The sequence below is a fragment of the Kogia breviceps genome, chromosome 16 (assembly GCF_026419965.1).
Source record: "Kogia breviceps isolate mKogBre1 chromosome 16, mKogBre1 haplotype 1, whole genome shotgun sequence".
Lineage (NCBI taxonomy): Eukaryota > Metazoa > Chordata > Mammalia > Artiodactyla > Physeteridae > Kogia > Kogia breviceps.
In genome coordinates, this window is record NC_081325.1 from 2,524,119 (window position 1) to 2,550,334 (window position 26,216).

Genomic DNA, 26,216 nt, shown 5'->3' on the forward strand with positions numbered 1-26,216 from the left:
AGCCCCCAAGACAAAATAAATCTACGAGAGAAGAATACAGCCTTTCGTGCTGTACTGCTTAGGGTCTGAATACTGGATGCAGATATTCTGTGTTTAACATTATCAGTCTACAACGATGAAAGTAAAACTAACAATCAATGTTTTTTGAAAAGTAAAATTGACCCCACTGACACATTCGTCATACTGTGAGTTAAATAATTTCCACAGGACTATTTATTCACTTTTCTCCTAGGTGTGTGGGATTTTTCTAAGCTGGAAAGGAATGGGGGGAAATATAGAAATTAAATATTGCATAAAAAAAGCAAGTTTTTTTTTAAAAGCTACTAACATGACCAAGGATTATTACCCTTAATCCATAGAGGAGGCATATAAATTACTCAGAATCTTAAAACCTAAACAGATAAAGGACCAAAATCCACAAACACCTAACAAAACCATAAGCCCAATGAAACACAAGTTCGATCCAATCACTAAGCAAGCAATACAAAGTTTCTGAAGATACTACTTACTTCTGATTCATTAGATTACAAGTGACTTCGGAGTGACAACATTTAAATGCTGGTGAGGAGACAGTGTGATAGTTGCCTCAAAAGCAATGTAAGAAGAGGCTTTTGAGTACTGTATATAGTAAGGATATCAACATAAATTTAGACAATGATTCATCCACAGAAGTAATTAGTTTATCACTGTAACAGCAAAGTTATAAATACTCCAGATGTCCTATATTACAAAAACAGGGCTAGGTTCCAAAATGTGGATTACCACGCAGCCATCAAAAATTCAAGAAAAATTTTAAGGACAAGGAAGAGGCTAATGATACATTAATGAAAAAGGAAGAATATAAATATATATACTTGGAGCATAATCACAAAAAAATTATACAAAATAACCAAAAGGGAAATTAACAAAATGCAATTACTCTGGATTATGTTAAAGTATGGGTGATTTTTCTTGTCCCTGTACTTCAATTTTTTTCTATTATGAGCATATTTACTCTCACAAGGGAAAAAAAGGACAAAATGTGGTAAAAAAGCACTTCTACTTAAAAACCACTTTTTCAGCCTAATTCTGGACTTTTCTCCAAGAGCCTCAAGTTCTAGCTGGAAGAATCCCATTTTCCAAAGCCGGGCACTGGCGAGCCTGGATCCATCCAGTAGGAAACCTGGGCCTGATGGGCTGGGGCCACGGCAGGCTGGCCACCGCCGCCGGGTCTGCTCGAGAGACGGCTCCTGGCCTGGGCTGTGGGACTCAGCTCTGCAGCCACGGGCTCTGCCAGGGGCTCAAGCATGTCGCACAGAGGCTCATTTTCAGTTATGCTTTTATATCTCACCTGGTATCTTAATTTTATTTCATAATATTTAAAATATTTTCTCTTATCTCACCTATTATCTTTATTTAATTTTTTAAAAATTATTATTATTTTTTTTGCGGTACGCGGGCCTCTCACTGTCGTGGCCTCTCCCGTGGCGGAGCACAGGCTCCGGACGCTCAGGCTCAGCGGCCACGGCTCACGGGCCCAGCCGCTCCGCGGCACGTGGGATCCTCCCGGACCGGGGCACGAACCCGCGTCCCCTGCATCGGCCGGCGGACTCTCAACCACTGCGCCACCAGGGAAGCCCTTATTTTATTTTTTAAATAATTACTTAAAAAATGTTCTCTTCCTTTTTACCATTATTTTTTCTGTTGCTTTATCATTTCCTATTTTAATTGTCTTCATTTTCTTTTTTCTAGACCTCAACTCTATCCACCTTATTCTATTCTTTTTACCCGTATTTTGTACTTTCAATCCTGAGCATTTTGGCCTGAATTTCTTTTCTAACGTTGTATTACAATTTCAATCCTGATTTTTTATTTTGGAAACCTGCCCATCCACACTTACCCATACTGTTTACTCCACAGCTCGCTCCTAGGGGAGCCTGAGAGGGCTTCTGTCCCCTCCAAATGCCCTTCATACAAAGCTCTCCCATCCCTCTCAATATCAGTTCTTAACTGAGAGTCAGTTCCTCAGGGTACAGGGCTCTCATCCTGGTCCTTACACCCCTGGAAAGTCTACAAATCAACTAACACGGCATGTGAACCTCAGCGGGTCGTGTAACATACACCCTTCAAGGGAAAGGCTCAGAACAACTTGAGGCCTTAGAGGCACATCTGATCTAGAAAAGGTGAAGGAATGAGAAAACCTGGGACCGACACCCGCACGAGTGGCTGGGCCTGCAAACAGCGGCTGCGGAAGCCCTTCACCTTGGTGCCCTGTCACCTGCCCAGGGCAGTGAGGCTCCTGGGCTGAAGCGGACGGTGCCTGGCACAGGGCAGCTCCGCCAGAAACCCCCGCTGCGCGAACAAGGGAAGCGAACCGGTGGAGGGAACAGAGAAGAACGGCGTCCGTGTCCAGTGTCAGGCGTGCCGAGCCCAGGGGCCAAGAAGGGATCAGAGAGGGAAGGGGCGGCAGCCCCCGCTGCCCGGGGGTCAGCTCAGCCCAGGGAGGAGACGTGGACAGCACATCTGCCTCGCGGAGCAGGAGGTCCTTGTGACCCGAGGCAAGGCAGGCGGTGGGCAAGAGGCGGCGAAGGAGAGCTGTGGACACACAAGGCTCCGGGCGCCCGGACGTGCCCGCCTGCGACGACAGCGGCGACGAGACAACAACGGCAGAGGCTCCGGAGGTAGCTGCCGGCTCATCGTGCACACGGCTTGGCAGGCCCCCGAAACGGCGAGGGAGGCCCGGGCAGGCAACAGACCCCGCAAGGTCAGGCTGCCGGGGAGCCCCAGGTTAGGGCTTCAAGCGTCGCCTGTGAGCCCCCAAGGCCAGTGGCTCCCAGGCCGCAGCCCCACAGGGCCGGGGCGAAGCGAGCTCTGGACAGCGGCCCCGGAAGTCGGGCGCCGGGGCGCACTAGCCGCACATCCGCAGGCAAGCGGCGCCAACTCCTGGGCCCGTTTCCTCGCCTCTAAAATGAGTGCGACGGTGGCACCAGACCCGTGCTGCTGTGCCAGCGACAGCGTCCGGCACTGGCTAGGAGCCCGGAACGGGGAAGACACCCCACTTTCACCTCTACCAGAGGGGGGCCCGGCACACCGGGCTGTTGGTCCCGCCCTCCCCGCAGCCGTGGAGACCGACTCCCACCTGCTCCGTAAAGGGGGCCGACGTCACGTACTGAAAACACCCCTTTGCTTTAACGAAAACGATACGACAACGAAGCGTCGGGGGCCTCGGCGCGCTGTACCTGTGTCGCTGAAGTCTATGAACTCCTTGGACAGGAGGTTAGTGAGCAGCTCCATGATGAGAAGCAGGTCTTGGTACTGCTCCTCCTCCTCCACGGTGACGTCGGCCCTCTGCCGCCCCACGGTGTTCTTGGAGTACACGCGCAGCAGCGTCAGGCAGGCCTCGTACAGGTTCATAGCTTTGGACTGCGAGAAAGCAGGCAGAAATTAGGCTACTGGGGGCGGCCTGGCAGGAAACAAACACACATATTACAGAAGTCTAAGATGTCATCTAATACATTCACTCTGAATTCCAACAGCAGCTCTAATGCTTGTCTTAAACTATATTCAAGCATTTAACAAAAATGAAAGAGCATAAAGATTACCGTTATATTTAAAATATTAGTTTTCTAACAATAAAACTTGGCACTCTTTTTGTGGGCATTTGATTGTGCACACTAGAAAGACAATATCATTTTGGCAACAGAACTGCTCTACTCCTGCTATTCAACTTCCTGCATGGCGTGTATTATTTTAAGATTTAAAATGGTGTAACGTGCAGAAGCACGGAGCGCCGAGCGTTAGAATAAACGGCGCTGGCCTAACCTCTGAACAGTGCGCCTGTGACGACCTCGCTAACACTGACCAAATGTAACCTCACTTTTAAGCAGGTTCCTTTGATCTACAACAACAACAAACACACAAATCAGGAACACCTCTGCTGACTGAGTATAAAAGAACTTAGTGTATCTGAACATTCATCTGACTTACAAAACAAAGATGCAAACTGCCACTTAAAATAGTAAGTCCTACGGTTCCACCACAGAGAAATTTGTTAAACTTTTCTACCACAATCCATTTGTTTTATCAAATATTCCTCGTGTGAATGAGTTTGACAGAGTAACATATTAGCCCAAAGAAATGCCTGATTATTAACGTTTTTAGGGCAAGAATTTACATTCATTTAACATGCCTTCCTCTGAACTCTGAGTTCTTTTGAAAAATCTTTTGGGGGCATAAAAATATTATTTCAAATAACGTTCATTCGATCTGAAGCAAAGTAGCTATCATTTTGTTATAGCTATCGGGAGTTTTGATCTGGAAGGGATCAAAGTAGACCGTGCTCACCTCTCCAAGATAGCATATCTGCTTATGTGCAACTTCAACAAAAACTTCTATAATGAGATTGACAGTCTCGGGGGTATTTTTGTAAACTTCCATCAATCCAATGCAATTGGTAAGGAAGTCCATTAAAAAGTTAAAAAGGATGGCTACATTGTCAACCTGGGTAGCCTCAGCAATGCCACACAGGGCCTCCAGCGTGGCAGTGATCTCCTGCTTCACCTCCTCCTGCTGGCACATCTGCGGAAAGTTTTCCTGGTTTATCACTCTTAAGAATCGCTGCTGAAGAGGCTGAAGAACCTACAAAAATAAAGCGTGAATTTTTTACAAGTCTGATTCACATGCTTAATTTTTTCAACTTGGGTAAATACCCACTTTCCAAAACATTTCTAATTGTCGGAGGCAAAAAAGCACAAAAGAACAACAAATACCTGAACCACACGTTACAAGCCCCATTTTGAAAGTGATCCTAACTTCTGGCAAACAAATAAATAACACAGCACATGCAGAGGCGCCCACATCACCAGGCAACAGGAAAACGGAAATCAAAACCACAACGAGATGTTACCTCACATCTATCAGAATGGCCATCAAAAAGACAAGAAATAACAAATGCTGGCGAGGGTGTGGAGAAAGGGGAACCCTCGTACACTGTTGGTGGGAACTCAAATTGGTACGGCCACTTTGGAAACAGTACAGATTTTCCTCAAAAAATTAAAAATAGAAATACCATAGGATCCAGCAATTCCACCTCACATATTTATCTGAAAAAGTGAAAACACTAATTCGAAAAGATACACGCACCCCTATGTTCACAGCAGCACTATATACAACAGCCAGGACACGGAAGCAAGCCAGGTGTCCGTCGACAGATGAATGGATAAAGGAGACGTGGTGCGCACACACAGTGGAATATTACGCAGCCACGAAAAGCAAGGAGAGCGTGCCACTCGTGAGAACATGGATGGACCTTGAGGGCATTATGCTAAGTGAAATAAGTCAGACAGAGAAAGACAAACACTGTATGATCTCGCTTATACGTGGAATCGAGGAGGGAGGAAGACAAAGATACAAACTTTCAGTTACAGGATTAATAAGTCCTGGGGATGGAACACACATCATGATGACTACGCGAGATGTAGGAAAGTGAAGAGAGGAGATCCGGAGAGTTCTCATCTCAAGGAAAAAAACGCTCCTTAATTATTTTTTCTTTTTCTTTTTTTGGTATCCATGAGATGACAGATGCCGTCCGTGTCACAATATATGTAAGTCAAACCACTATGCTGTACACCTTAAAGTTATACAATGATGTATGTCAATTACATCTCAGTAAAACTGAAAAAAAGAAATTACTACTTATGGAAAAGAATATAAGTGCATGCTTTCATCATACTTCCTTAAGTAATCTAAGTTCAAAAGAAGAAAAAAAAAAAAAAGACGCCATTCACAGGATGCTGCCACTATCTTCATCTTTCTCACTAGCAAAGAAAAAAAAAAAAAAAGATATTTCATAAAGGGCCGAGGGTAAATCTTTTACACTTTACAGGACATACTACCTCTGGCCCAACTATTCAATTACGATTTCACTGTAGTGCAGAAGTAGCCATGGAAAAGATGTAATTGGTTAAGCGTGACTGTGTTTCAATAAAACTTTTTTTATAGGGATGTCCCTGGTGGTCCAGTGGCTTAAGACTCCACGTTCCCAATGCAGGGGGCCCGGGTTCGATCCCCGGTCAGGAAACTAGATCCCACGTGCCGCAACTAGAAGTTCGCGTGCCGCAACGAAGACCCGTCGCAGCCAAATATATAAATAAGTATTTTTTTTAAACTTTATTTATAAAGACAGCAGGCCAGATTTGGTCTGTGGGCTGCAGTCTCCAACCTCTGTCCTACTGGGTGAAGACCGACACAAAGCTGCAGCCTGTTTTTCCCCTTCCAACCCCCCTGGGCATAAGAGTAAACAGGCATATTCACGAAGAGGATCTCTTAAGTCTATTTAAAGCCGCATGTATGAAAACAAATTATTTGAACTGGAAGCACACGGTCAGGCTGATTTTCATTCTGGCTCTGAGGCCACAGACGACTGCCTATTTCGGTTACTGTGCCCTTTCTCGACACTAAGGGCATCCAGTGACAGGGATTCCAGGCTGGCAAGCTACATGCACTGGTAACTCCTGGTGCCCAATTTAAGCCTTCTTATATAAGACGACGTGGCCCGGGCGGCTGCTACGGGTTGGGTTACATCCCGCCAAAACTAATGGGTTGGAGTCCGAACCCCTGGTACCTCAGAACGTGACCTTATTCGGAAACAGGGCCGTTTCAGGTGTAATAAGTTATTAAGACGAGGTCCCTTGGGCAATGACTGGTGTTCCTACAAGGGGAAATCTGGAACAGACGTGGGCACGCGGAGACGCAGGGGAATCCGGGTGACGCACCCACCAGCCGAGGAACGCCGCACACTGCCAGCAAAGCACCAGGAGCTCCGGGAAAGGCCGGGAACCCCAGGCCCTCCGTCACGGCCTCAGAAGGAACCAGCCCTGCCCACACCTTGATCTCGGATTTCTGGCCTCCAGAACCGTGAGACAGTAAATTTCCTTGTTTAATCCACTCAGTTTGTGGTATTTTGTCACAGCAGCCCCAGCAAGCCAAACAGAGCGGTTAATTTGCACGTCCTTATCCAAGACAAAGGAACACATCACAGGTTCTTCATGGAGAAGCAACACAGCAGCTCAGGCTGTCGTTCGCGTTGGGGAAAAGGTGTCTAAACTGCCGGGCACTCGATAGCGTTCAACGTCCTCACGCAAGCAGGTCAGCAAGTCGGACGAACCCTAAGCGCCAACCCACTCGTTAGGTGGGAAAACACCAGAAAAGCTATGTTTCCGCAGACCGTCCGCGGCAACACGTAGATGAAACCCCGGCAGGGCGACGCGGAGAAGCCATCGAAGGCAGGGGAATGGTTACCTCTGTCCAGTACTGCTGCTTGGTCTCTGCGCCCATGTGCGCGAAGCCCCCCAAGACAAGCGCCTTCATCAGCGTCCTCTGCACGGGGCTGGACAAGAAGTTCAGAGGTGGGCTTCGGCTCGCAAACTGCTTGGCGAGGCTCCACCAGCTTTCACACTGGATCACCAGGTTTGCCCTGCACGGAGACACAAAACGCACGACTTGCTTACACTGCACGTGCACTAAGTAACCAAAGTGCAGGGCTACGGGCTTCAACTTCTGGTCACAGTCTAGCACAGGCAACTTGGTATAGACTTTGGAATCTTGTATTCGGACCCAATTAGCCGTTTGTCAATGTGAAGTGTATTTAATCTCTCTTAATTATCAGCTTTCTGATCTGTAAAATAAAGATAACAACAGTAATAACAGCCCTAAATCTCATGGCTGAGACCGATGAAATGATTAAATCAGATGCTACATATGCAGTGTGTGCAACAGTACCTATAAATTACAAGAATTCAATAAATAGTAGCCCATGACAGTAGTAATAACAATCATCTTCCTATGTAGTAAGAAAACTGAAAACATCTCCAGAATTCGTTATGGAAAGCACTAAAAATTTTACTTTGCAAAATTAAATTATTGTTAAACTATCAGTTTTTCTCATCTTTAAAATGGGATAATACTAATGCGATAGCTGAAAATTCAAGTAAGACTATTCTATATTAAAACTGTAAATTACTAAATTAAATATATACGTTACTCATAAAGATTCTTTGATGCCAGATCCTTGAACATCTATGCAATCTTCAGTCGTAACACGGAAAAGCCCTGTTTGCATTTGTAACAAGACTATGATATATTTTTTAAAACACTCTGCTCCAAAGACACGGGGTCTACCTTGACCTTGGGGCCGTGTAAGCGTTCACCACTTGGAAAGACTCGACTCCGCTGAAGCCCCACACATCAGCTCACCTCTCCCTTCTCTCCACCAAGGTGACGAGCAGCTGCACCGTGTCATTTGCGAGGTCCTGCTCGCTGCTGCACACCGAGAGGTTGCTGAGGACCTTCTGCAAGAGGTAGCCAACGATCCACTGAGAGCCCTCTGTGTCTGCTCCGAACGCTGTACTGAACGGCACGCTTATCTTCAGAGAAAACAAATGTTTTAAGGTCAGAAAGGAAGATGTGCCGGGAAAAGGAAAGAAAACAAAAACAAAAAACCCCCGCAGAGAAATCAAACTGAAATTAGCACTACATCTGACGTACTGCTTACTTCACACCAATTTTCTAAATGTACTCATTTCCGAAGTCCGAAAAAGGACATCATCAGTCCCCTGACGTTTCAGGGTGGGTTTCCTATTAGCTTTAATTAGTCTCATGTTACAAACACAGTCACATACTCACACCAAATACAAAGAACATGAATTAATCCATTCCCAAACAGTACTCTGAACTTAATACAGGTTAAAATAAGCAGAAGTCACACGAGGCGCTCCAGGACAAGTTAATAAAACAGCACACCGTCCACAGTTCCCTCCGGTGTGCAAGGCGCTCAGCTCTTGCTCACATTCTGATGAGAAAATCACCGAGAAAAATGTTCTCGTTTCTATCATTCCCATCCTCATAAATCCAAACGAAGCCAAACGGTTTTACATTCTGACCTGATCGTACAGTTTCTCATCCACCAGGAGATAAGTCTTTGCCCAGCGTTTTAGAAACCAAACAATATCTTTGCCCATCTGAGGGCTTAGCAGGTGCGTGAGATCTGCCCTTATTGCCCGAGACTCAACTTCTGAAACTCTGAGAACAGCAGACAACAGCCTGTAGGTACAAAAAGAAAGTCATTTATTCCTTAATCAGTTTATGGGCTGTCTAACCATATTTTTTTCCTAAAAAGCCCTTTTCTGTTTTTCAGCTCTCTGAAATTTTCTTCAGGAGGGTTGGAGACAAATGCCCCATTTTATTGCTGACCTTTCGGGAAGCAGGAGAAAAGAAAAGGAAGAGAGTCATGGCTAGACTAGTCACGGCCTCTGTTGGGCTGTGATCACACGTGCAAGTCTCAGCACTACTGTCTAAAGAGATTTTTCAGGTTCGAAACAGAGAAATGCACACAGTTAAAAGCTACTTAAAACCCACGGACACTGGTCATTTTGTGGTGTGGGGACGGGGTCAGTGACTTATCCAGAATGTTCTGAATAGTCAGTCCTGTCTCGAAATCTGACAGTCTTATTTATTTCCTAACAAACTTGACTTTTAACGGTATTTTTAAATAAAAACGTTTCTAGAATTACCTACATAAGTGCACGTATTGTCCTTTCTACACTATGGAATTCATACGCTGAGCAGCGTTCACACAGCGCGATATAACCATGAAGCCATATAACCAGTAACCATGAAAATGTATGCACTGGGGTTTAATTATCCTAGAATTCTGATACCCAGCACCATCCATGTGAAAGAGAAACAAGTTTCTCTTTCACAGTTGGAAGCTTTACACTGTTTCTTTTTCTCCTTAAATTTTTATTCCTATTTCATTTCCCCACAGACTATTATCCTAATATAATAATAATAAACTTCTTATACTCCCTTTACCGATCACACCATATACTTCTCTGAGACAAGTATGTATAGATATTAAAATATAATTTTTAAAAATTTCCAATGATAAGACTGTGTTAAAAATGTCTTCTGGATTGAGTTATCGTTACAAAACTTAGTAGTACACAATTGAGCAAAATACCACATGAATTGAAATAAATTATTAAACGTATTTATTAAAAATGAAACTTTACGTACAACACAGGGAACACAGCCAATATTTTATAATAACTGTAAATGGAGCATAGACTTTAAAAACTGTGAATTACTATATTCTACACCAGTAACTTACACAATATTGTAGGCCAGCTATACTGCGATTGAAAAAAATTAAAATAAATAATAAATAAAATGGATGTATCTTAATCGGATGAATGTGGCAGGGTTTGATTTTTCCAAATTAGTCCATGTGTCATTTGATTCCTGCTTTTCATTTCAATAGATATGAGCACTGAGAAAACGCGTTCACATAAACTAATGGGAGGCGTCTTTCGAACGGTGGGGTCCCTCAAGTGCGTGAAGTAAAAGCTCACGCTGACGGCGCCCTGTAGCCCCGTGACACCGCCACAGCCCTGAGCTCTGCACGCGTGGCCCTCGGGCAGCTGGCCTCCCTCCCACGGCACTGCCGGTCTGCTAACAGCCACGCCACTCCCTTCCTTCTTCCCTCTCCCGCACGAGGGGCTTGAAAGCGGGGGGCGATCTGTCTGCTCTAGGACAGTGCCTGGTACGTAGTAAGCACTCAACAGTTGCTTGTCAAATGGTGATTTCTTCAAGACATGCGAACCACTTTCTCAGTGAGCAAGGCCCGGCTCCCTCCTGCCGTTCAATGTCACGCTCGCGCTTTGGACTGAAGAACCACGGTGACTCCTGTTGTTCCGGGCCCCACCTCAACCCTTCACACGCTTCGCTCTCAGAGACCAAAATGTTTTGCTCCCTCACTGATACCCAAGGCTGGCAAAAATTGCAAAAGCACTGAAAATACAAGGAAAGCATTCCTGAGGGTACTGCCCAGGCAAGAACAGTGGCATAGAACACAACAGGACGGCACCCTGAAAATGAACTGACTGCGGTTAACGTTCACCATGAACCAAACCAAAGCAATTACTCCATTTAATGCCGAAAGCAATCCCCAAAGGAAGAAATAAAACTTTTCCAATAGAGCACTGACACTGACATTTTATTTCAAATCAGAGAATGCAATAAAGGAAATAAATTCCCAAACATTTCCTTGATACCTGCTTAACAGTTTAATTTAAAAAAACACAATGTATTTTCTGTTGCACAGGTTTAAATGGTATCTATGTTATTTTTGCATTAAAATAAAAAGAATGAGGGGACAGCACCTTGTGTGAGTTCATGATTTTGCAACAGACAAAACCCAGTATTATGTCATTATTCTCTCTGTCTGCAACTTAAAGTTTAAGACGCTGAAACTTAAGTTGCTGTTTTCAAATCCACATTCGTCCCTCCCTAACCTCACCATCAAGAACTACTGCAAGTTTTGCCACTGGTCTCAGGAAGATGGCAGCGAGTTCCCTCCCTTGGGGCACACTGCCACCTTACAGCAGGGCTCTCAAGGTTCACACACCCTCCGGACAAATGCTTCTACTCTGAGGGTCATTCCAGCTTCCTGAGCAATGACTACGTGCCCACGTTCACCTGGTTTCTAAGAATTTCCCATTCTTGGTGCTTCATTCAGGCGCCTGAAACCCGCATGAGCACTGCTTTCCGATGCCCAAGGGATGTGTTTGCAGGAATTAGACCCAACGTCCCTTCAAGGCCTCACCGCATCCAGAATAATCTTACGCGTGTCCTCCCCGGTACTGGACACAGCTGTCAATCCCCAGCAGCGTGGCACTGCTTAAATGTGCTGAGTACTTGCCACCCGTGTTTGTTTCAAGGCTTCTCCGAGTTTCCTCTTCCTTCACGTGTCAGCTTTACAACCCGCCTGTCACTCGAGTCCTCTTCCCGTCAACTCAGAACTTATAAAACAGAATAAATTACAAGAGCACAGCTACAGAGGTCATATTACCTAATCACAGAATCTGTTCTGTTGTACCCTGGGATGGAAGAAGCCTTTTCTCCTGGAGATCCCAAAATTTGAAGTGTTGTATTAATGTCAACTTCAGATGAATGCTTAATGGAATATTCCATTATTTCTGGAGGTATTAGCGGAGTCTCTCCCTGAGTATCATCAGCTAAGAGGTAGCCTTCAGTTTAAAAAAAATTAAAAATGAACACTTAACAATCTACATTTAACAAATTGCACTATAAATGTTTTCAGTTCTATTTGATTTAAACACACCATATAAATTGATGTAAAACTAAATTATAAATGTTAATATGTTAATTCAAGTTTGACGAGAAGAAACTTTCTGTTTCTCAGATAAGATAATTAACCGTCAAAAACACAGGAAAGGACAAAGGACAAAAGTTTTATTCACCAATTTTATAATTCATACTGACATGTAGGCTTTTTACTGTGACCTTTTAATAATTTTCAGTACAGTATTCTGTAAAGTTAATAGGAATTCTACTATTATCTTTATCAAAAGTCAGTATTTGGGAATGCCTTTCCAAACATTAAGGTGGTTTTTTTTTTTTTCCTGATTATTTAAAATACAGAAACACTGACAACATGGTTACAGAAGAAGACCCTAAAGAAAAGTCAGGCTGCTGGGACTTGAACTCTGGCTCCAAACATTGACACCAGTGTGACCAGGGCTGGTCTCCAAGTCTCAGATTCTTTGCGTCTAAGACAGGGTGATAATTAATAATGATAGTAATAATAACAGCAACAAGGACAACCATAATACCCCAAAATAGTACTAATGCAGGGGCTACAACGCATTCTACATAGAACATGTGGTACAGAACAGGCACTGAACACATGCCAGCCAATACTGTAAAGAGAAGCACCCGTAGCTCTGTGACACACAGCAGCTGTATCCAGACCTCCAGGTCAACCCTACGTAAGTACTGTTATCAACTCCTGAAGCTTCTCTTAAGGCTGGGACTGCTCAGCTGGCAGTGACATTTTACAACCAAGAAACAGCCAACCGACCTGTGACTAAAATAAGCCAGTGGATATCTTCATACAGATCATCCAGCACCTTGCTGTCAAGAGGGCCCGAAGCAGGTGGGGCGAGGAGCTGCTGTTGCCGCCGCTGCAACTGCCCGTGGAGCCGCGTTACTCTTTCCTCTAATAAACTACAAGAAGGAAAATATCAACGGCCTCGTGAAGCTCAGTAAGCAAAGACCCAGAACGACCTATTGCCACTTATTAGATAGCAGAAATTAAGATGTTAGCACGAAACACATATACAAAAATATTTATTATGTACACAATGTTCTCATGGCGCTATAAGAATTGTGATTTATTGTTTATGACATAGAATTAAAACATCGCTTTACAAACAATCAAGGTTTATTACAACAGGCATCTGAAAACCGGTTATTCCAAGTTGTTACTGATACGGGTCCCATCACTTCTCATACCATGTTTTCCATAATCTCTCTGCCATCTACGCTGTAGTGCCTGGGCTCCAAATGTACAAGCCAAGAAATGCAATCATGAGTGTGTTTCTGTCCATTTGTTCCGTGTGCTGGGGTACGGGGAGGGGGTGTTTAAAGTCTTTAAACACTTTAAGTGCTCGCCGGGGCATTGTGAATAGACAGTATTTGTCCATGGGGTGTCTTTGGACTGTGTGTACCTTGTCAGGAGAGGTATACAGTGCTCTGCAGCAATGCGTCCTAGCATTCCTACACTGGCTAGCTGGTCTGAAAACTGGTCTCGGTCATCCTCCTGAAGTTCACTTATCTCTTCTTCCTCACGAGAGGCCACTCCGTTGGCAGTCTGTTATCGATGAGAGAAATAAAGACCGAGCTGTCACGTAACCGCGGCGCCACACGCGGAGAGGAAGGCCGAGCAGAGCCATGCCGGCCGCCCATGCAGGTACCAAAACGGGGGAAACTCGAAGAGCAAGAGTGGGGTATGGCCCCCCGCCATCGCACGTAAACACAGCCAGTGCACACCTCCCGCCCACCTCCCACACCGGAGACTTCAACTTCGGTCACCGAGAAGACCTGACACCTTCACTATCCACAGTCCTCGGGATTCCCATCGCCTGGCAACGAGCAGGACACAGGTAGTTACTGAAAACTAAGGAGGTGAAGGTAACACAAGCCACACCCCGTGAAACACGCACCTGTTCAGACTCTTGCTCTCCACGTGATGCCCTCCGCAAGTCCTCTGAAGGAGCTCACCTATGTTGCTAGTTATCTATTATATGATGAAATAAGATTTTCAATTACCATCTGGCTTAAAACTTACCAAATTCCTTGTGCCATCGGGAGCCGCTAGGTGGCACTGAATATAGGAATTGAACACTTGAACTGCGTGCTGGGTGAAAAAGCCTTTGTGGAAGTGCTTGTCGTCTTGGGCCAGCGTCAGCCAGGACTCCAGCAGCCTGTCATACGCTTCCATGTACACCATGTCGTCTTTGTCCAGCTAAGAGCAAAGGACAGTCACAAGACAGGTGGCCTGAGAGTGAGACGGACATCACAGCAAGGACCCCACAGCCATGCAGACAGACAGGTTCACAGGTTTCCCTTTAACAAAGGTTCCCAACTATTAACCAGTGATCAAGTTAACGGAGCTCGTCTTAAAATTAACTGATCAGTTCAAACACTCTAACTCAATCTAAATCCTCAGGCAAACAGGAATTAATGTTTATTTCTGTAAAAGACTAGCCATTCAGTGCTTTGCAGATCATGTGTTTTTCAAAGAAAAATAATGTTAACGTTTTTCTGTAGTCAAGATGAGAACAGTTAGATTAAAGTAAGACTGAACGATCTTAGAAAAACTGAAGAATGATGAGAACGGAGGGGCCTAATCGGCATATTTAAGAACACACGGGGAGAGCTTCACAGATGCTCCTTGACATTTCATTAGAAACCAGGAAGGCAAGGCTGGGCCTCAAAGGAGCCGGAGGAGGAGGGCGCCGAGGCAGGAGGACGCTCGGGACGACCACGGCACGCGTGACGACCCAAGGGGAAGCCTCGCAGACGGCGAGCAGACAGGCTGGACGGAGCCGGGCTTGGAGACGACCACCATGTACAGGGCGGGTCCCCCAACAACTTCAGAGTGAGGGGCTCCGCCGTTTGAGGAGGAGGAGGTCGCACGGAGGACGCCAGGCAGCTCTGCTCCTCTTCTCACATGCCAGGAAGAATCCACGTCCGATTTCTGCCATTAGTTAGTCGTGTGGAACATAATTCAACCTCTGCATCGATTTCTTCCTCCACAAATTCACTAGATCACTATTCAGTGCAACTCAGAATACTCAGGTGTCAAGCACTATGTTTGGTGCAAAAACGAGTAACACACCACTCACTGACTTTCAAGCTCAACCCAGTGGAAAAAAGTGAGAAGCAAGCAAAACACCTGCAGAAAATACACTACAGGCCACAAGGGATAAGGATACATCCCGGGGTCCGTTTTTAACAATGGCATCTCTCATAAGTAATCTGTTAAAAATAAAGCAGCGGAGCCTTCAAGCTACGCATTCGACCTGAAAAGGTTTTGTCTGGCACAGTCCACGGTTTCTGCTGTTCTGTTAATAGGTAGCGAACCAGGATCCAGGAACCAGGAACGTGAAAGGTCTACAGGGCTGGTCTACAACTCGCTCTCCTGGTTTCCAAAACAGACAGGCCTCATCCTACAAATACACCAACTCTAGAACCTCCATCAGAGAACACTCCCCCAAACCGTTATTTCAGCCGTTTGTCAATGACTCAAAAAAGAAAGTAATGGGAGACCTTTTTCTAGCCTTCCAGGGTAAGCTGGACCATCAGAACACCACCTCCAGATGAGAATACACAAGCACCTAAGGAACTGCTTCCAGTGGATGGTGGTTTATGTCTTTTGCTTCTATTAACCCACGGAATACAAAGAAAAATTGTCATATTCTGGATCAAATGAACCTTTAAATTTGTAAAAAATATTTAAAAGTAATTTTGTGGGGACTTCCCTGGTGGCGCAGTGGTTGAGAATCCACCTGCCAATATAGGGGACACAGGTTCGAGCCCTGGTCTGGGAAGATCCCACATGCTGCGGAGCAGGTAAGCCGGTGCGCCACAACTACTGAGCCTGCGCACCACAACTACTGAACCCGAGCGCTGCAACTACTGAAGCCCGTGCGCCTAGAGCCGTGCTCTGCAACAAGAGAAGCCACCGCAATGAGAAGCCCGTGCACTGCAACGAAGACCCAACACACCCAAACGTAAATAAATAAATAAATTTATTATTTTTTTAAAAAGTAATTTTGTGAAAACTTTACATAAGACTAAAATAAAGGGAAAGTGAAAAAAAACTTCCCTAGATAATTTTATTAAGAATTTTAAAATAGCAAACCCAAACTTTATTCCTATTTTTCTGGCCTTGAACGTGTTTATATACTGAAAACAGGCAACATTCCTTGAATGTAACTAACTAGGACATGTTCACGTTGTGAATACTGGACTCTTACTATTACCTGTGGTGTCTGTGTCCTACAAAGTCCCCGCAAACACTGAATTCGCTAAAACTCTGGTCACTGCGGCTTTCACCACACGCAGGTGGAGAGGTCAACAACCACCTTGTTCGTGTGTGTTTCTGTGTACAGACACCTTATTTCACACGCACTGCTGACTCGTGGCTAGCAGCCTGTGCAGCAAAGCTCCCCTGACACGCACATTTTCTCCCTGAGGCTCATCCCCCTCCTGCACTGGGCACAATGCCTGGAGGCCACGGGAACAGCAAAAACACCCCATCAGTCGCTGCACTGCAAGAACTTCAGGATTTTGTGACAGAATTTTGGAAAACCCCGTTTCACACAAAAATGCGAAAAATGAAGCACTGGAGACGGTGAGAAGGACGCCTGTTTACGGTGTGAGGGAGAAACCAAGAAGGCAGAGCACGTCTGCCCGGCCTGACCCCTGCCGGGAAGCAGCAAGCCGGCGGATCATACTTTTTGTCCCTTTTCAATGGAACAGGACAGAAAGCCCAGAGATAAACCCACACACATATTATCACCTTATCTTTGAAAAAGAAGGCAAGGATATACAATGGTGAAAAGACAGCCTCTTCAATAAGTGGTGCTGGGAAAACTGGACAGCCACAGGTACAAGAATGAAATTAGAACACTCCCTAACACTGTACACAAAAATAAACTCAAAATGGATTGAAGACCTAAATGTAAGACCAGGGTTTCCCTGGTGGTGCAGTGGTTAAGAATCCGCCTGCCAACGCAGGGGACACAGGTTCGAGCCCTGGTCCGGGAAGATCCCACATGCCGCGGAGTAACTAAGCCCGTGCACCACAACTACTGAGCCTGCGCTCTAGAGCCCGCGTGGCACAACTACTGAAGCCCGCGTGCCACGACTACTGAAGCCCGCGCGCCTAGAGCCTGTGCTCTGCAACAAGAGAAGCCACCACAATGAGAAGCCCATGCATCACAACGAAGAGCAGCCCCCGCTCGCCGCACCCAGAGAAAGCCCGCGCACGGGAACAAAGACCCAACTCAGACAATCAATCAGTCAATCAATCAATTTACTTAAAAAAATTAAATGTAAGGCCGGACACTATAAAACTCTTAGAGGAAAACATAGGCAGAACGCTCTATGACATAAATCACAGCAAGATCCTTTTTGACCCACCTCCTAGAGAAATGGAAATAAAAACACAAATAAACAAATGGGACCTAATGAAACTTAAAACCTTTTGCACAGCAAAGAAAACCATAAACAAAATGAAGGGACAAAATATTCGTAAATGAAGCAACTGACAAAGGATTAATCTCCAAAACATACAAGCAGCTCATGCAGCTCAATATCTTAAAAACAAACAACCCAATCCAAAAATTAGCAGAAGACCTAAACAGACATTTCTCCAAAGAAGATATACATATTCCCAGCACACACATGAAACGATGCTCAACATCACTAATCATTAGAGAAATGCAAATCAAAACTACAATGAGGTATCACCTCACACCGGTCAGAATGGCCACCATGAAACAATTTACAAACAACAAATGCCGGAGAGGGTGTGGAGAAAAGGGAACCCTCTTGCACTGTTGGTGGGAATGTAAATTGATACAGCCACTATGGAGAACAGTATGGAGGTGCCTTAAAAAACTACAAATAGAACTACCATATGACCCAGCAATCCCACTACTGGGCACATACCCTGAGAAAACCATAATTCAAAAAGAAAAAAAAGAAAACCATAATTCAAAAAGAGACAGGTACCACAATAGTCACTGCAGCAGTATTTACAATAGCCACGATATGGAAGCAACTTAAGTGGCCACTGACAGATGAATGGATAAGGAAAATGTAGCACATATATACAATGGAATATTACTCAGCCATAAAAAGAAACGAAATTGAATTATTTGTAGTGAAGTGGATGGACCTAGAGTCTGTCATACAGAGTGAAGTAAGTCAGAAAGAGAAAAACAAATACTGTATGCTAACACATATATAGGGAATCTTACAAAAAAAAAATGGTTCTGGGCTTCCCCGGTGGTGCAGTGGTTGAGAGTCCGCCTGCCACTGCAGGGGACACGGGTTCGTGCCCCGGTCCGGGAAGATCCCACGTGCCGCAGAGCGGCTGGGCCCGTGAGCCATGGCCGCTGAGCCTGCACGTCCGGAGCCTGTGCTCTGCAACGGGAGAGGCCACAACAGTGAGAGGCCCGCGTACCGCAAAAACAAACAAACAAACAAACAAACAAAAAACACCTAGGGGCAGGACAGGAATAAAGACGCTGACATAGAGGTTGGACTTGAGGACACGGGGAGGGAGCAGGGTAAGCTGGGACGAAGTGAGAGAGTGGCATGGACATATCTACACCACCAAACGTAAGACAGCTAGCTAGTGGGAAGCAGCCGCATGGCACAGGGAGATCAGCTCGGTGCTCTGTGACGCCCTAGAGGGGTGGGATAGGGAGGGAGACGCAAGAGGGAGGAGATATGGGGAGGTATGTATATGTATAGCTGATTCACTTTGTTATAAAGCAGAACTTAACACACCATTGTAAAGCAGTTATACTGCAATAAAGATGTTAAAAATTTTTTTAAACAAAAGGCCAGGTAAGTGCCCATCTGGTCGCAGCAGCAGCTGGTGGTGTGTCCCTGCAGCAGAAATCACTAATGCCAGCTAAGTACTGGAGCAGGAGATGAATAAGACCGTTTCTGCATACTTAAAGCACGTGCTTTGCAGAAATCATTTGTTAAGTCTTAACAGTTCATGTTGCCAAAATAAACAGGCTGGGAGCATATCTTAAGAGGAGCAGCGTCTGTCCTCTGACCCCACCGCTCAGAAGGAAACAGCAGGGCATGTCTCAGAGCTCTTTCTCTTGTTCCTTAGCACATATACAAGGCGCGCATGCTGATCATGGTTTAATCGTGCAGGTACAGAAAAGTACAGATGAAATGGAAAAGCCTTATAAGCCTTTTATTATTGGAAGAGCATTCCCTAATTCCTCCCACAGAGCCCTGATATTAGACAAAACACAAGACCACAGCGGACCATCCGAGCTCCTACTTGCTGGATGGCGACTTAAAGTAAGACCTGCAAACGTGTGCTGGGCCTCTGTTCCACTTGGAAACCAATACAAGTAACACATCAGGCAAAGTGTGAGAATTTGGCTGATGACAATTGGCAGCCAGATCTTTCAGTCTAATCACAGGGAACTGAAACACAGCCGAGTGGTTTTTCCTAATACCTTGGCCCTGCTCCACAGCCCCTCTGGCCAAGACCCAGCCGCCAAGCCGGGGCACGTGCCCCAAGATGACGAGGGCCCAGGCCAGACACTCTGCTCGTGCCTGGGGTGTCTCGGGCCTGCTGCCAGGAGGGCTCTGGAGAGGGGCGCAGAGCTTAGGAGGCTATTTGACTCCACTTTCCCCCATTTGGGAACGGAGGGCGGAGAAGGTAAGCAAAACGTGCTAGCAGCACTGACACGTCAATGCCCATAATTCACCTGCGAGTGTACTCGGGGTGAACGTGCAGCTCTTCAGCCGCAGAAAGAAATCTGCCTTTGCGTCTGGTGACTATCTGGACACACAGAAGCAGCAGTTCATTTTGTCTCTGACATGCTGGCCAATGAAGCTTGGAAAAGACAACCTTCAGTGTGTGGATCTACTCCGCCTTTTAACAGTGATGTGAACTTCAGATTAAAATCTAACATTACTGTACGACTCCAACTATACGGCATTCTGGAAAAGGCCAAACTACGGAGACAGTAAAAGGATCCGTGGCTGCCAGGGGCTGGGTGGGGGCGTGAAGAGCAGGGCAGCGGCACCAGCCCGCATGAGACTGTAATGGTGGCTACACGCCCCGCACATGTGCCCGAACCCACAGAGTGTGCAACACAGAGAGTGAACTCGGACGCGGGCCCTGGGCTCGGGGTGATGACGGCGTCGGTGCAGGTTCACCAGGTGTAACACGTGCGTCCTCTGGTGGGGATGCTGACGGCGGGGGGCTGGGTGTACTGGGGCAGGGGTGGGAACTCTGTATTTTCACTCAATTTTGCTGTGAATCTAAAACTGCTCTAAAAAACTGAAGTGTGTGCATGTGTCCCTAACGTTTGACACTGTAAAAGTATACATGACAAATCCTGTGCTAGAGTGGTTCTAGTATCTCTTATGCTGCAAAGAACTCCAACAGCTTTTTTTCTACAAACAGCAAATAACCAACGTGACAGCGCCAAATCATTTCCAGGAAATTGGAAAGCTCTTTCTTTGACCAGGAGTGCTATCTTCATATGTAAACATAAGTTACGTGAGTCAGTTAAGAAAAGCATTATGATTCATAGGGACTTCCCTGGTGGCACAGTGGTTAAGAGTCCGCCTGCCAATGCAGGGGACACGGGTTCGAGCCCTGGTCCGGGAAGATCCCACATGCCGCAGAGCAACTAAGCCCGTGTGCCACAACTACGGAGCCTGCGCTCTAGAGCCCGTGAGCCACAACTACTGAGCCCACGAGCCACAACTACTGAAGCCCGTGCGCCTAGAGCCCCTGCTCTGCGACAAGAGAAGCCACCGCAATGAGAAGCCCGCGCACCGCAACAAAGAGTAGCCCCGGCTCGCCGCAACTAGAGAAAGCCCGTGCACAGCAACGAGGACCCAACACAGCCAAAAAAAATAAATAATAATAATAATAATAAATTTATTTATTTATTAACAAAAAAGAAAAGCATTATGATTCATAGACATAAAAATTGCAATAAGGTGGGTGTGGGCCATTAGCTCTCACATGGAATGTTTCATTTCTGAGGAATAACCCTGTTTAGCTCTGTGTTCCATATTTAGAGCCTGGGGCTAGCTCTACTGCTCTCATAAGGACTTGGGAACGAAAGCAAACTGAACAGTCAGAGGTCGCAGAGGGTGGGAAAGAAGCCAACAGCACCGGCCAGGGGTTCCCTGGCAGCGCTCATTTGCAAACATGATACAAAATCAACTGGCAGAAATAAGTCTGCACAACACAAACCGTGCTTATAACAACAGAGGGGGAAACTCCAGGTAAACGAAGGGGAAAAGGTCCTATCAATATACTGTTTCTTAATCTTCATGGCTGGCACACAGTTAGCTGTTCATTTTATTATTCTTTACAAATGTTTATATATATATATATATAAAGCTTTTTACTTTACGTGAACAGAATATTTCACAGTAAGTTTAAAATTTACAGGCATTGCCATAACCCCCAAGTCCAATGACAGGTCAAATAATACATGTACTGCACGGTGTAAAACAATAAGAAAGGGCATATGAAAGATTAAAGACTGAATTATAATAGTTTATGCTGCTATTCACCTGCTATAAATATTCTTTCCTAGTGTAGCATCATATAAAGCAGCAATAGCAATACAGAGAAAAATCGCAGAAATGTCACAAACGGATCATGAGCTCTCCATTTTAAAAAGAATTTAGAAGTCTTTGAATGTCAAATGCAAAAGAAATTGATTCATTCTCTCATTTTTCCCCCGGCCCAGAGTTAACCTGACTCCAGACCACCTATGCAGCTGACAGTATTCCTGGCTTCTGAAATCCCCCAAGAGAAACTGACTTAGTGGACAAGCACTGCAGCTGTTAGGAGAATCCTAAAAATAGATCACTTTAAAAAAAATCGACTCCCCACAAAAACACCAAGAGTCCGAGGTGTAATTTTCAGCGAGTTTTTAAATGTTACATTCCTAGATTAACGTAACTTTTTCCTTTTGGAAACATATGTATTTCCAAATTCTTAATGCTAAAGAACGTATATTCATCAAACACAGTCCCTGGCACCTGGGAGGTGACGGGTAAACATTCACGGAACTGAACTGACCCAGCAGTGCTCCCGGGGGCCGGCACGGCGGGGCCTCAGCCGCCTCACCTGAGGGAGGGGGGCCAGCTCTTCCTCCCCCTCATTCTAGCGCCCGTTTTCAAAACCCTGGCCCATTAGAGCTGGTTATGTTTCTAATGCTAGTCTTGTAAGCAATACAAAGGTTGCTATATGAAACCACAGTTATGACAATAAATAAGCTTTAACCTAAATCCACTACATTCTATCTCAAGTGCACGAATTCTGTGCAACAAACACTGGTTCTGTGCTAGGACTGGAAGCGGACTGAAAAATCAGGGCTGACTCGTATACAAGTGAGGAAACACTGCGTGGCAAAATTACGACCCAACCAGAATTAAATGAAACATGGAAATTATTTTAAGGATTTCTTTTAATTAGAATCTGTATTTCAGTTATAATAATAACCAATTTTCTTTCAAATATCCTGAACAGAGGTAAAGGCGCCGTTAGGGTTAAAAAGCAGCATACTTCACATGTGCAAGGCTACTCATGCATCTCATTTAATGCTTCTCCGATCAACAAGCCGAGGAAACGAGTGCACACCGCACGGCTGGACAGCTGTGTCGCCCTCTGCACTACCATCCATTCACTCCTCGCCGGCCAGCAGAACAATGGGTAAGGAGGCTGGCACGGCTTCTCAAACCACCTCTTCCCCCGGGAGTTAGGGTGCAGGGTCGACCACACATTTGTGTTGTACTGACGTCACCATTCCAGACAGTAAGTCGTTCCCTCTTATCCCTGAAATACCCCCCGAGTCCTGCTTCCTGCCTCTCCATTTGCAACGTGGCTTCCATGCAGTCCCTTCACCACACCTCCTCTCCACAGAGTAATCTTCCATCGAGCTGGAGAAACTAGATTTTTAAATGCACTCACTCACCTAAGGAACTGCAAAATTATTTTACTGCATTACATTCTATAATGGACCTCCCAACAACTTTCTCAAGATTCTTCTTCTTCTACCTTGTCCTGCTGGTCTTGAGGTTAGGGAACAAATGTACTAAAATTATATGTGAAGTTCTTCCTTTGTAAAGTTTACTACCATCACCTCCCACCTCCCTTACATACCCAACCCACAGCCCCCATGCGCACGTACACACACACACACACTCACACACACACTCTCTCTCACACACACACACACACACACACACACACACACACACACACACACACTCTTCGAAGTTTAAGGACCATGATGGTTGCTCTGTTCAGTTAACATGTTACGTGGCTTCTGGCTGATGAACCTACCGGGGGCTGAACTTAACCGACAAAAGAAACCAAGAAACAAATGAGAGTCTAGAGTTCAAGCCATATTCTCTTCATATTTCACTGAATCAATTCAAATGCATATACTAGTATTATAAACATTTTATAAAATAGTTGACATAATAATATGAGCAATTATTTTGTTAGGATTTTAATTTTTAAGGCAATAATTTCACCTTATAATCCATCTCACCTCTCCAGTCTAGCAATAGACAAAAATTTGATTTCTCGGGTGCAACGAAAAAATTCTTGGCTTCAGGAAGCCTCAAGTAACACCAAGAAATTTTAACAGCCAACAGAATAAGGTGGCTGAAGACTGGAGTTGCTCTTTTTGAGCAGAGACTTTCAGTTCACTGCAAGTTGAGGGCAGTCATAAATAACAGCCTCTCTTCACACACACGCTACAGCCACCAAACAAGGACATAGTTCAAGAATACATGTTAGTATTAAGAATTTTTCTTCCCGAGAAGTTGCTTTTCTTTTCTTCTTGCTACAGCAACATAATCACACTCTAAGACATGAATTCCTAAAGCAAGAGACAATCTATATGTATTCCTAAATAAATATAGTTTTGAAAAAATACCACAGTAAAACAAAAGTGTATTGCTGGGTACCGTGATGTTCACTGCAGCACTATTTACAACAGGCAGGACATGGAAGCAACCTAAGTGGCCACAGACAGCTGAACGGATAAAGAAGATGTGGCACATATATGCAATGGACTATTACTCAGCCATGAAAAGAAACGAAACAGAGTTATTTGTAGTGAGGTGGATGGGCCTAGAGTCTGTCATACAGAGTGAAGTCAGAAAGAGAAAAACAAATACCGTATGCTAACGCATAGATATGGAATCTTAAAAAAAATGGTTCTGATGAACCTAGGGGCAGGACAGGAATAAAGATGCAGACATAGAGGTTGGACTTGAGGACACGGGGAGGGGGAAGGGTAAGCTGGGACGAAGTGAGAGAGTGGCATGGACATATATACACACTACCAAATGTAGAATAGCTAGCTAGTGGGAAGCAGCCGCATAGCACAGGGAGATCAGCTCGGTGCTCTGTGACCCCCTAGAGGGGTGGGATAGGGAGGGTGGGAGGGAAACACAAGAGGGAGGAGATATGGAGATGTATGTATATGTATAGCTGATTCACTTTGTTATAAAGCAGAAGCTAACACACCATTGTAAAGCAATTATACTCCAATAAAGATGCTAATAAATAAATACATTTTAAAAATCAAAAAAATAAAAATAAAACCTTCCTTCCTGAGCCCAACTAAAAAAAAAAAAAAGTGTTTTGCTGAATCTGTTTTCCTATTGGGAAAAGAAACTTTCAATATTAAAGAAAAACAAAACATTTCACAAGATTAAAATTGTTTTTAAAAACCTAATATTAAAATTATTGATTTGGGGCTTTCCTGGTGGCGCAGTGGTTAAGAATCTGCCTGCCAATGCAGGGGACACGGGTTCGAGCCCTGGTCCGGGAAGATCCCACATGCCACGGAGCAACTAAGCCCATGTGCCACAACTACTGAGCCCGCGTGCTGCAACTACTGAAGCCCATGCTCCACCACAAGAGAAGCCACTGCAATGAGAAGCCCACGCACAGCAACGAAGACCCAACACAGCCAAAAATAAATAAATAAATTTGTATTTTAAAAAAGAGATATAATTTGAGAGCAAATCACAAAAGACAACATTTTTAAAAATAAACAAACAAAATTATTGATCTGCATGAAACAACAAAACTCAAGAACTGGTCTTACTCATAGGACACATAATACAGGCTGTTAGTAAAGCCCATTATAAAGGTTCATTTGTATCATTATAATTCCACAGTTTATTGTGCACACCGTGGGGACACTTTCACATTGCTAATCCACCCCACGAAACATCCGAAGAGACCAGTACCGTAACTACCCCCCAAGGAAACATGCTCACAGAAGGTGAAGCAACCTGCCCAAGGCCCTGCAGCTGAGGACTACTTCCGGCGCACACCACAGCGTCTCCCTCAAGAGTTCATGATCTTTCTCACCACGCTGACTCCTCAAAGCAGTTTTTCTTAGTATACCTCAACGTTTCGATTTTTACGTATAAGCTCATTTCTTTATACCTTTTGCCATCTCAGGTCAACAACTATGTATTGTGCACGAGGTGCCCTTGCCTGCGTCCCAGAAGCTCCACCGCGGCCGGGCGGGGTCTGTCCCTGCGCCTCACCGCCCGCCGCCCACTCCCCAGGCCCCGCCCCCAGCTCACACAGACAGAATGAAAACCCCACGCGGCTGAGATACATTTAGGACCCGCTTAGTCTTCTGGTAACTCATGGTGCAGGGACCCCCGTTTGCTCTCAACTTCACCAACCCTCGCCAATCTGGCTGCTACGAGTCATGCAAAAGCATCAGACAAATATTTTTCCTCTGCCTTTTTCAATGGGTAACCAATTGTTTCTAACACCATCTTTTAAACGTCATAAACAGATTAAAAGAAATCGACCGATTAAAAGAAAGGAAAAGAAATAGCCCTTTTCCTGAATGAAGCCCACTAGGTGCAGCGCATGCCTCCCTGTGAAGCACAATTAAACATCTACTCTCTGAAAGCACACCCAGGCTCCCTGTGTCCCAATACTTCTAGGTCAAACCTCGGCAGAAAAATTGTTTTCCAAGTTGTTAGTCCCCTAGGCAAAATAAATAAATTCTAAACCTCAAATC

The 26,216-nt window shown here is 45.1% G+C and overlaps 1 protein-coding gene across 2 annotated transcripts in view; it reads right to left on the minus strand.

Moving 5' to 3' along the window:
• The window catches only part of XPO4 (exportin 4), an 89,740-nt gene that overhangs the window by 5,349 nt on the left and 58,175 nt on the right, over nt 1-26,216 (minus strand). For both annotated transcript variants that reach the window (XM_067016421.1, XM_067016422.1), the window contains 9 exons: nt 14,189-14,365; nt 13,569-13,711; nt 12,920-13,065; nt 11,888-12,065; nt 8,919-9,078; nt 8,233-8,402; nt 7,279-7,453; nt 4,324-4,617; nt 3,219-3,402 (listed from right to left, as the gene is read on the minus strand). In XM_067016421.1, coding sequence (XP_066872522.1) covers nt 3,219-3,402; nt 4,324-4,617; nt 7,279-7,453; nt 8,233-8,402; nt 8,919-9,078; nt 11,888-12,065; nt 12,920-13,065; nt 13,569-13,711; nt 14,189-14,365 — 1,627 coding nt within the window. The remainder of the gene's footprint in view (nt 1-3,218; nt 3,403-4,323; nt 4,618-7,278; nt 7,454-8,232; nt 8,403-8,918; nt 9,079-11,887; nt 12,066-12,919; nt 13,066-13,568; nt 13,712-14,188; nt 14,366-26,216) is intronic.